The sequence below is a fragment of the Anomalospiza imberbis genome, chromosome 4 (assembly GCF_031753505.1).
Source record: "Anomalospiza imberbis isolate Cuckoo-Finch-1a 21T00152 chromosome 4, ASM3175350v1, whole genome shotgun sequence".
Lineage (NCBI taxonomy): Eukaryota > Metazoa > Chordata > Aves > Passeriformes > Viduidae > Anomalospiza > Anomalospiza imberbis.
The window spans coordinates 32,445,297-32,457,469 of record NC_089684.1 but is presented as its reverse complement, the minus strand read 5'-3'; the positions used below and the strand labels follow the sequence as shown (position 1 = coordinate 32,457,469).

Genomic DNA, 12,173 nt, shown 5'->3' with positions numbered 1-12,173 from the left:
TATTTTCAGTTGCTGGATCTTAACTTGTATTTCATCATTGACCACACTTAACTTAAAATATATTTCACACACATAACGAATAGGGCATCTCTGAAAAAGACCCCAGAACATGACAGCAATTCAGGAAGTGCAGGTTATATTCTTATGTGGGTATTATGAGGTGAAATTAAGTTCAGAACCTTTCTGCCCCCCAGCTGGATCAATCATTGGAACCTGTCACCCCTCATCAACAGTTAACATGTTCTTCATCCTCTCCAGCCTTCACCTCTCATTTAGTGTAGGTTACTCAAGGACAGATTACTTAGGATTTGTATCCAAGGACTTTATTTTTTAAAAAAGTCATGGAGTATATTCAAGAAAAAATATTTTGAGTGCTTTGGCTATGGATTTTTGTTCATTTTATATGTCTGCTCACATTTACAATCTGCAAAATGTGTAATAGCTCAGTTAAATTGTTGTGACTCCAACAGCTTAATAACAGACTGAGTTCAATTTCCCCTTCCCTGTGCTTCTGAAGAAGTTTCTTCTGAATAACTAATTTTGAGAAGAAATTAATTTCAAATGCCTTGTTTTCTAGAACATTTTAACACTGGAGAGCAAAAAAAATTACATGTCCCTTCCACATGAAGAATGATTTTAGTTTTCCTTTATAAATGTTAGAATATGGATATTGCATTTAGGTTCTCTGCAAAATAAGAAACAATGCTTGCATCAGACATGACTATCCTTCCACCCTGGCAGGGAACAAATCATGTCACTGGACTGGGAACTTATCCATGTTGAATGCACTGATAAGGAGCATGCACTTCATGCATTTGTGAGCAGAGCATCAGGAGAAGATGTGATCCACTCTGTGTAGACAGTGCCTGGAGATCTTACACCACTTCAGCTTCTTTTTTGGGGTTATTTACAGATGCATTGTGCTTTTGCCAAAGCTTTCTGTGGCTGTATAGCTCAGAAACCACGTGCTACGTGTGCATCTTGTTTTGTGAGAGAACAGTGTAGCACACACAGTTTAAACACCACACCTTTGAATTTCACTTTGAAAGAGCAGCAATTGTCACTCTGAACAAACATATGCCTGCTCCAAGCAAAGTGCTCTGGAGAGAAAACAGAACAGACAAACATGAAGCGATTCTGTTAAACACAATGCTGAATCTCATCACCAGACAGACGTGAACAGCCACAGCATATTAAGCCTTAGGGATGGAAGCCTCAAAATTCAAAACTAACATTAAGAAGTCAAGCAAAAAGCAGAATGTTATTACAGCTTTCTCAACCTAAAGAACAGGGAACATATTAAATTTATCACACCCATTAATTGCAACTAAGGCACAATGGCTTCATCTGTGATTTCTGGACTAAACTGCTCAGACATAATTAATACTTAGAATAAACAGTATTTTTTAAAAAGACTCCAGAATGTTGTGGAGCTACTGTTTAAAAATCTGACCTCAAAAAATGCTAATATGTAGATAGTTTTTTTCAACCACCACACTGCCTTAGTATGTTTTGCCATGTAAAAAAATAATAATTCCAAAACTTGTAATGGTGTTCTCCTGGATAGTGCAATATATGTTTCCATCTAGATTAATATGACTTATTTACAGAGACGTGATTGTGTAATGAGCATTTAAGCCACTTGTGGAAAACAGTCAATTGGGTTCAAATTTCTGAACATCCAAGATCAAGGAGCAGTAAGCAACACTTAAATCATTCAAATTTAGGCTGGATGGGTGCTTTTGAGGCAGGGCTGTGGAATTGAGTGAGGACAGAATAAGTTGTAGCAAAATTTAATTATTTTCTTTGTTGGAATTCTTCCAGAATGATTCTGCCACTGCCCTAAGAGGTATAAACATCTTCCAACAGTCTCTAACTATAGAAATATAGGTTCTTTCAAAACAGGCAACTATGCATCCATGGGGTTGATTTTTTTACATATATACGTTTTAAAGCAAGGAGAATGATAAGCAGAAAATTCCTCTAAACTCTACTGTGTAAAATATGTTATCTCCAGACCATTATAATTTATGATACCTAAGCAGCTGACTCAGACAAGTAATAAAAATCAACTAAAGTTGCAAGCTGTACACATCATCCAAAAATTTTGTTTGCAGTGGAACGCAGTGGGTCACCCTTTCCACAGCTGAAGAAATTGCAACATTTTAATCTCAGAAAGGCAATCCTAGCACTTTTTCTTGTGGCTGCACATTTTTATGATTTCTTTCTGTGCTTTCTAAATAAACCCAGAGAATATGAGCTAAAATGAAGCCCTGAACTCTTAGCACTTAATACGTGGTTTAAAATCTGCACAGATAAAATGTTTCTGTTTGAGGACTTCTCCTAATAGGAAGTCATCACAGCATCACACAGCTCCTTATCACACAAAGAGGGGAGGCAGTTTTTCTTCCTTTTTAAAAACATCTATACTCAATAAGTATGAAGGGAAAGAAGAGGTCTGACACTTTCAGGTATTTGCTTGGACTATATGAGATACTGCTCTCCTGAAGAGACAATTTTGGATTTTTCTGTTTAAAGTTTGAATTAAAAGAAAGTTTTCAGAAAACAAGAGATCTTTGTTAATACAGGAATGCGACACTACATAAACAGAAAGAAATGATTATGAAAATTTCTCCACGTTCTGCTTATAAAAGGAGCATGTTGAGCCATACAGAGAGAAAAATAAAAGGCAGAGTGGGATGGGAATTACATAAATAAACATATAGCTGCACATCTCCTCTCTCATATTTTATACATGGTAATTGTCCAATAAATTTTGTGCGCATATTAGCATTTTTTTGTCAGCCCAATAAAATAGGCAACAATCAGTTTGTTTTTTCTCTATTATTTAGTAGACTAACACTCACTGTTTTTACTATTTGGTTCTTGGATACGTTATCATCTTGTTAAAAAGATACCCTGAAAATAGTCAGAAAACCCAAACACACCCACCATTTATGACTAATGAGCAGCTGCTAGTGCTGCTTCTGTACACATGCAAATGGTTGTACACTACCTTCCCACAGCACTTGGCCTTGTCTATGATCTTCAGGGCAAACTCCTTTCCTGTGGATCTAAGCAAGAAAAACACAAAAGCCAATAATTAGAAAAATTGTGGCATTTTCTGTAAATACACCATCATAGCAACATGCTGTGGCCCATGGAAGTTGCTGACAGCAAATTCACAGAGCAGACCTGGGTTTGATTTTTGTTTCCTCAGCAGCATTTGTGCCTGCTGTTTCCCTGACTACCACAACCCAGCTCCCTTGGTGTATTAATCTCAGGATCCAGCTGCAATTTCTTCTTTGTGACCTGGTACAACGCTGTCACTCCTTTAAGACAACATGCAAAATTTGCCTTCAGCCTTCTGCATAGCTTTGTTCAACTGGTAGGCTTTGAAGATAAAATCATACATGTATAAGTGTGAAGATTGATACCCTAGTAAAAAAATTCAACAGGATTCAACAGAGCTAAAATGCCATAGTCCATTATGGACAGTCTAAAATCCTGTAGAATTTATTGGGCACTGATTTTGAGCTTTTGTATTACATTTTTCTTTAAAAAAAAGTATTTTGTAGAATTCTGCAGCAGTCATCTAAAGTCCCATGACATTTAATAGGGTGGGTCATATACAAAGTAAAAAAGGATTACTGTTTTCAGCAAATACTCTCACAGAAAAGAGCTCTTGTTTGTCTTTCATCCCTTTAAGCAATAAAAATCCCCATTTCTCCGTATGGGGGGAAAATGAGTGGAAAAAAAAAAGCAACACAATTTAACCTTTTTTTTTTTAAAGATGAAATTAGTACTTATATTATTGATGAATTAAAAATCATATGAAATTGCTGTAAGACCAAGTTGCTGCTATTTTGTACTGTGCCAGTGCCTACAGACTCCAGTGTGCATCAGAACACCACTAGAAAACAGGAAGTAGATACAAAAGCAAAAGGCATATTTTCAAACTTCCAGGGTGATTTTTACTGCATTTGGCATTAGATACAACTGGTCAAAATCAGCACCTTACAGAAAAAGGAAATGAATTAACACCTAACATTCCATTTATGCATTATTGAAAAACTGCAAGCAAGAATCCCTGCCCTGGAAGTGCAGCTGTATCTGTGAGGTTGTCATAGTTACAACCTGATCAGGTCTTTAGATAGAGACCCTTGTCTAAATGGTATCCGTGAAATGCCACCCTCTGATGTTACAGACCCAATGTAAGATCTGCAGTGTGGAAATCACAATTACAATTTGTACTTTACACCATTATATCAGAAAGCCTGGGAACAAATGATCAGCAACACCCACTTGGGGAGCTTCCGCACCTGTGCTGTGAGCAGGAGGAGTTAACATTCACAAAGCCAATTCATCCAACAACTTCAAATCCCTCTTGCAAATGTCCTCTACCGCAGCACCCATGGAATAAAAGTGGATATAACCCACACAATTTGTGCGCTAACATCCCTGCACATCGTACACCAGCACTGTCTGAGAGGTTTCTGGGATTCTTCTCGAGCTGTCAGTGCCCATCTGTTGACTCAAGTCTTTATATACAGACATACAGGCACAAAAGAGACCACCACATTATTTTCTTGTTCTTTTTGTAGAACATCCCAGCTGGTAGCTGTGTAATAGGATCCTGGCTCCACGGCTAAGGCTTCTTAGCCCAACACTATCAGAAATTAAGTATAATTAATAGGAATTAAAAGAGAAGGTTGGCATTTCCTCTTTCATCATTATTATTAGCAATTGTTTTATACTTATTTTACATAAAATTAATTTAATAATGTTGCACTAAAGATTTGATCACATACATAACTAGATATTGAAGTGGAATTGTGCCTTTTTGAAATTTTTATAATTGGAGGGTTGTTTTTCTAGTCCACTTTGCTCATTCTAAAAAGCACAAATGACGTTCAGTGACTTAGCAGCCCTTGTGCCATTTCCAGTGGGATTTAAGCGATTTCCAAAATGAATAGTTTATATTTCAGACAATAAATATGTTATCTTGTGTTTTTAACCTGCTATCTTTCATTAAAGCCTCTGGGTGAGGATAAGGGCAGTGCAAAACAAAGGATATGGTGCAGGGGATGTCTGGGATCACCTGGTTGGGATGTAAGCACTGATGAGTTACTCTGTGGCTAATGCTGAGAAATTAGCCCTCACTCTTGTGGGAGATTTCAATTTTCCCAACATTAAGCGGCAGAGAACCAGCTTGGCTGAGCATGGAACTCTTTGTGGTGCTCAAGAGGATAATTGGAAGCAAGGTGGGGCTTGGCAGCAAGATTACAGAGCTGTGGTTGGTGCACGCAGGGAGAGGAGAGGAAAGGCCAAAGGCCCATTAGGGCTGAAACTGGCCAGTGTTGAGTCAGACAAAAAGGCTTTCTTAAGTGTGTCAATAGCAAAGGGAGCTCAAAAGAAAACATTGGAACTTGCTGAAGACTGTCACCTGACTAACAGACAGTAAGATAAAGCAAAGACATGGAATGTTTTTTTTTTGTTTGCCTCAGTCTTTAGTGCCACTGATAGAAGTTGGGCTGCCCAATCTCCTAAACCAGAGGACCACAAGGGTGGGAGCAGTGACCTTCCATTTGCTGACACTGAATTTCCAAGGGCATGATGGAAGACCCAGGGAACTACAGACCTGTTAGTCTAGCCTCAGTTCTGAAATGAGATGTTTCTATTCTGAATTTTTTTCTTTGAATTTAACTAAAACCAGCAGGTGAGGATCAAATAATAGAATGTTTCTCTAACATTTATGTTTTTCACAGTCATTTGCTGAGTTTTCCCAGTATTTGTGTACAAATTGGAGATTCCTCATAATATTTAAGAAACTGAGATAACTCTCAGGTTGATGAAAATAGCAGAAGGTGGTTCTAAAAAAATACACTGAGAAAGTGACAGTCAAATAATGTGTTATGTTTGCACTGGCAGCGAAGTGTGACACAAAGCTTGCAGAGGGAATCAGGCACAAGGATATTTCAGGCATATTGGAGGGTTCATTTGAAGTGTCTGGTTCCTCCACACCACCAAACACAAGCAGCAAGCCCAAGGGAGCCACCAGCACAGGCTGATAGCCAACAACTGCACGTTTTTAAGAGTACTCTACCCACAGAATGCTGAAAGCTGTGAAAAATCACATCAGCAGCAGGCAGAGGGGCCACCACAGCAGCAGAAATAGTGAGGCAGAAGGAGTCGGGGGGGGGTCTCTCAAACTCTGTTTAGATGCCACATAGAATTTCCTGTCATCCACAACCATCTGTAGTGTGTGAGACTTCTTGAAGAGCTGTGGGGTTTCCTGAGGAGGCACCATGAGAAGGTGATGCCTCCTTTAGTTTGTGGGATAAAAAGCCATGGTTCTCTGCTGCTCTCGTATCCCTTTGCTAGAAGAGAACACAGAAAGCTCTGCCTGTTTTGCTATGCCTGTTTTTCCTGAAGTGTGTGCATATTTTTGCAACTGCTCTTCGCTTTCATCTCATTACATTTGTCTAGGAAATTTATGTTAACGCACAGGGCTTTATCCAGTACAATGAACAGCAGGACTGAATGGTTTCCTTGCTCACCGTTCCACGCACTCCTTTACAACAGCGAAGTTGCCATCACCAATCACCTTCCCCACTTTATACTTGTCAAGAATGGTAGATGACCCTGAGAACTTGTTTCCATTCAAGCCTGTAAAAAAATATAGAAGTCAATAATACAAGCTGAAGAGAAGTGTCAGCAGGATGCAATATATCCCCAATGGGCTCCACAGATACAAAACAGTCACAAATGCAAAACAAAACTTAAAAGTAAGCTGTTTTCTCCACGGCAATTCCCTTGGTTTTATCTCAAGTGTAAAGAAGAACAAGATGAACCCAAAGATATTTGACCTTTGAACACACAAATAAGCCTCTTGCTATGTTTTTGTATAGGCATATTCTAAAAGTAATGAATGCAGTTAGAAGTCCTTCATCTAAAATTTTCTGACCTCAAATTACTTCTTTAACTTTTTTTTTTTGCAAACTCAAAGCAAAAATGCAAATAAGATTCAGCTACAATGCATATAAAAGACCCAAAAATTGTATCTGCTGAATTCCTTCAAGTTTTTATAGGTACTCCTAAAACATCCAAAATGCAAGTAATTTTGATAGATGCTTATTTCAGTGTTTTTAAAATAAAAAACATTTCTCCAACATGAAATTTAAAATTATTTTAAAATAATTGACTTAGCTGTAAAGAGATAAGGAATGAAAGGTTTAATTTAGTTAAGGTCAGTTGATTGGCCAGTGGTTCTACCTGAAGCACAAAGAGCTCTTTTGAGGAGGGTTCCTTTTTCAATACAGCCACAAAAACATTTCTAGTGATAATGCAGGTCATGTTCAAAATTAGTCAAATTCCTGACAAGGACTATTGAAGAGCAACCTCCAATAATATACTATCAATGGACAAAGAAAATTCACAAAATTTATTTACTAACTTTACTGCCTTGATGTATGAATTGGGCTAAAAATTTTTCCAAGGTGAATCAATAAGGTAACAAACATCTCCAAACAGAAAATGATTTCAAGTCATCAGAAACCATCCAATAGTGCTAATGTAAGTGTCATCCACAGCAAAATTCTGGCAAGGATTGCCAGCAGTTGTTGGTGTCCTACCTTCGGGACTCTGGCAACGGAGTGATTCAGGTACACCATTCACATTGGCAGAAGATCCACCATGTGGGGAGATCTGTGGAAGTACACAAGAACTTCTAATTTCTGATGTTAATCACAAGAAAGATCCATAGAAAAAAACAGCAAAGTTGAAGAAAAACCCCACTAAAAACACTTCTGATAGGCAGTTTACTTTTCTACTTCCATCTTATTTTCATTCTTGCTTTCTCAAAGTTCATCATCACTGTCACTTGTAAGACTTTAAGATTCAGGCACAATATTTCTATTTAGATAAGCAGTTGAACAGATTTCACTAAACAGCAAAGAAAAGTCCTTTCAGCTACACCTACAATTTTGGCCTAGGTGGCCAGGTACATCTATGATAATCAGATTTATTTAGCTATCTACTGGGCTGTATTTTAGGTTATTATAGATGTGAAGAGTTTTGTGAAGATTTTGACACCTACAAACATTTCAAGTTATATGTCAGATATGTATCCAGACATAGATCCAGTTTTAGTAACTGTGACACTGTAAATAAACAAATATCTAAATAATTTTCCAGCATGACAGCTGAAGAAAACTGATTATCCTGCACTGACAGCTTGATTAGTATTGGATCTGAATCATCATGTTTCTACTTTAAGTCATACTGTCATACTGCCCAGGATGTAAATGATGCTAAGTTTTTATTTTGAAAAAGGGTGGAGGCATAGGAATGAATGCCATAAATAGTAAAATGTACTGGATGTATTCTGCACACCACTTTTATAAGCTCTCCTACTACAGTTATGTATAGGGATGCTGCATGAAATTCAAATAAAGTTTTGATCATCCCCCTCCTCTCTGTAACATTTTTTGCTGTTCTGTTAAGTTCTAGATCTTGTTCTCTTCATGGGCCATTATGGTGGTTTTCAGCACTCACCACAGGAAGGATTAAAATGTTTCTCTGACTTAAGCTCAGTGTCTGTTGAAATGGCTTTTCGAGACATCGGGAATGCAAATGCAGCATTTTGCCTTTTAGCTGACATTGTCTGGTTACACTGCTGAATATTTTAAATCATTAACACTATTGTCAGGGAAAGAACTGAACTGACAGATAGGGATATTGTCTAAAGGCTCATGAAATGCTAATGAATGCTTAAGTTTCTAGTGGCAGCTGAACTGCCAAATCAGCTAAAGGTACAGTAACTAGAAGCTGTACAACTTAATTTTGCAGAGCCCCTGAAACAACAAAGTTTACCAGCGTTTGGCACAGAAGTAGGATCAAACAACAAGCAGGCAGCTACTTCTGTGCTCCTTGATAATAACTTAAACCCAGGCTATGTTAAGGCTGCTGTCTTTCTGAGTTATCTGTCTATTTACCAGGGATTAGGAACAAGGACATTTGGGTTAAATAATATTTGTACAAAATCATGAGTCAGTCTCTTAACCAGTCAGCCACATTTTCTTCAAGCATGAAGCCGAGATAGCAGAACAGACCATGGCCAAGTATTAGTCATCAGTTTAAAATATTAGTAATCTATTTTGGGTTTTCAGTGAATGACAACACAGGGGAACATCTAGCCCACATTTCCAACTTCCTTCAGTCTTGTAATCAGGGCAGAGCATGACTGGGCACATTCCTTCTTACCGCAAGAAGGAAGCAAACATTAACAGGAAAAAAAGCTAAAATAAATATAAAAATAAAATAAAATTAATGCTGCCATTGTGGATGAGGTGTTAGATCAGAATCTGAAATGGCAGGTTTAACCCTAGCTCTGCCACAACTCCACAGCTGGTGGGATTTTATGTTTTAAGGATCCACAGATACAAACCCGTATTCTCTTGCAGTAGAATGGCACCTTGGTTGGCAAACCTCTGCACTCAGGATTGAGAGTGCCCATGACATGGATGTTTGTGGAAACATTTGGGGACTATTTTCATATTAAAAGAAATACCTAACTCCTTGTCAGCTACATGGGATGGTGGTGAATCTAACTGTGGAGTATGAGTATTTTAGTAGAACTGTGGATTAACTTTGCAGAAGTATTCCCTGAAATCTGGGGACACTTTGGTTATACCATTGTAATTCATCCAGAACAACTGTAGTAAGAAGGGACTAAAAGACATTCTGAACATAAATAAAATGCTATTTATATAACCAGTGTTTCATAGAGATATTGTATTTATTATTAAAGTGCTTAATAGTAACATAATGCGCAAGACAGAAACTTAGTATTTTTAAAGTGATCCTTAAACATAAATTGTAAATTCACAAAATGCATCACTTAAAGAATCCCTCTATGAACTGCTGTGGCCCCTGTGTCACTAGGCTGGATAATCACATGTAAATAATCTTTACATAAAACTACACACAAAGCACATGTCTACAACACTGAAGAGATCAAAAATCTTGATGAAGATAGGCACTAATCCTTCAAATCACTTAAGCACATGTTTAACTTTAAGTACATTAGCATCCTCATTGAAGTAAAAGGGACTACTCAATTGCTGAAAGTTAAGTAAGTACTTAAGTTATTTGTTGGATCAGGTTCTAATGCCCTTTCACTTTGGTCCTGTGGTCCATCAATTGCAAAAGTAACACCCAAACAAATTCAAACACAAAGCTATTTAGCATAATTCTGAGTCTACAAAAGGATTCAACTGTAAAGCCTCTTTATTTGGATGATTTTATTTTCTTTTTAAAAAGATTGCAAGACTTTGTGGTCCTTAATTTCAAGAGGGGACAATAAAAAAATCCAAGTAAGCATAAGGAAGTTATGACACCACTTTCCAAAGTTACACCAGTTTCCAAATTTAATTTAGTCTCTGGATGTCTTTTATGGTACAATGTGTGCAGAATAACAGATGTATTGGAAGAGCTAAGAGCCAAATCACCTGTAACAGCTTTGCATGGAAATGTACACTTAGAACCAAAGCAAATTGTTAAACATTTCCACCGCCTACAGAACAGCAAAAGGACTTCTCTTGGTCAGCTGTCCTGTGACATCAAATGCACCATTACCATTATTATTAACCCATGCACTAGATTTTATCTCCACTGGAATTCAAAAGAAAAAAAAAAAAGAAACTCAGCACATTTAATCAAAAGAGAACACTGCACAGAATAGTCATTTACTTCATGCCCATACTTGTTAACTTTTATATCTAAATTTTCACCTTGAAACAAAGCCTCTGCTAAGTGAAATGCTGAATTACAGAATGATTCTGGGCTGTTAAAAATAAACAGCCTGAATAAGACTATACAGGGTATAGGATGCATAGTATCCACATTTGTCACTTACTGGAATAATGGCTTTTATTTGGGTTTGTGGGGAAATTCCATCATATTTACTGTTATTAAGACATAGATTTAATTCCTGACTTCAATATAACCTCAGAGTCCACTATTTAAAATACTTCTGCAAGCCTGGGATGCTGGACCTACTGTATGTACTGAACAATTAATAGCACAAGGGCACTCTCCTTGGAAGAGCTGGAAAGGACAGAAAGACAGCCTTTCCCTTTAAAGATAAACTGTTCACAAGGAGTCTCCTGTGTGGAATTTTCTGTGCCTGAACATAGCACTCTTAACAAAAGAGTTGTGAAGCAGAAGGAATCCTTAGGGACTGAAGAGGCTTCTCTTTAAAGGAATAGTGGCATTTAGAGAATATGTTATAAGATTCAGTGTCTGAGACTGAGAAGAAATTGCTGCTGTAGTCAGTATTTTTGCAAGTTGGCTGCCTTGATGACTGGCACTATCACTTATGCTCTACATTGATTGTCAAACTACAAAAAGCTCAGCAAGGTTCTAATCTATAGTAAAATATTTTACTTTGCTCTGGCTTTTCAAATAAAACAGTTTTTAAAGTGCAGTTCAAGTGCAGCTGCTCTCATGCTCTGTTCTTTACAGGAAACAAACATCAACTCTGGTTTGTTTTTTCTTTTTATGCTGCCTCAAGCTTATACACAACCATTATTCAGTCCTGCTGTTTCACTTTCTACAAAAACAAATATATATGATTTGTGCACAATAAATCACTCAAAATATTGAACTCCCAAAGACGAAAAACTCTAAAATACACCTTATTCTGTCACTGACATGGTATTTAGATCTAAATTTTCATTCAGCTGTAGTCATGGCACCTTCTTTATACAAGTGCAGGAAGCCATACTGCTTGTCTGTGCAGCAATGCAGTCTTAGCAACAAGGAACTATTAAACAATAGGGAAAAGCAATAACCTCCAAATAATTAAATTGTTCCCTGCTTCCCTCTTTTCTCTTATTAGTGTAACCAGAAAAACCCCAATTTCACAAAAGGGTGTAAGAATTTCTTAAAAGAATCTGGTTTTGCATAAAACTGTGCCTCCCTGTCACTGGTTTTATGCTTCCCCAAAACAGTCCTTACTACTACAACATAATTGAGAAACAAGTGTGACTGGACAGCACACTTGATCCATTTGGAATTCCCCTTGGATTCACCAGATAACTACTTATCTTTAGTCTAAGGAGCACAGCTGGGACAGTCCTGCTAAACACATGCATCCTAAAGGATAAAAC

The 12,173-nt window shown here is 37.4% G+C and overlaps 1 protein-coding gene across 5 annotated transcripts in view; it reads right to left on the bottom strand.

The window, feature by feature from the left end:
* Positions 1-12,173, bottom strand: part of DCLK2 (doublecortin like kinase 2) — an 81,140-nt gene that overhangs the window by 14,608 nt on the left and 54,359 nt on the right. For all 5 annotated transcript variants that reach the window (XR_010998280.1, XR_010998281.1, XM_068187838.1 and 2 more), the window contains 3 exons: positions 7,635-7,707; positions 6,561-6,669; positions 3,017-3,074 (listed from right to left, as the gene is read on the bottom strand). Coding sequence is in view for 3 of the 5 variants with exons in the window: in XM_068187838.1 (XP_068043939.1) it covers positions 3,017-3,074; positions 6,561-6,669; positions 7,635-7,707 (240 nt within the window). In the remaining 2 variants the exon portion in view is untranslated. The remainder of the gene's footprint in view (positions 1-3,016; positions 3,075-6,560; positions 6,670-7,634; positions 7,708-12,173) is intronic.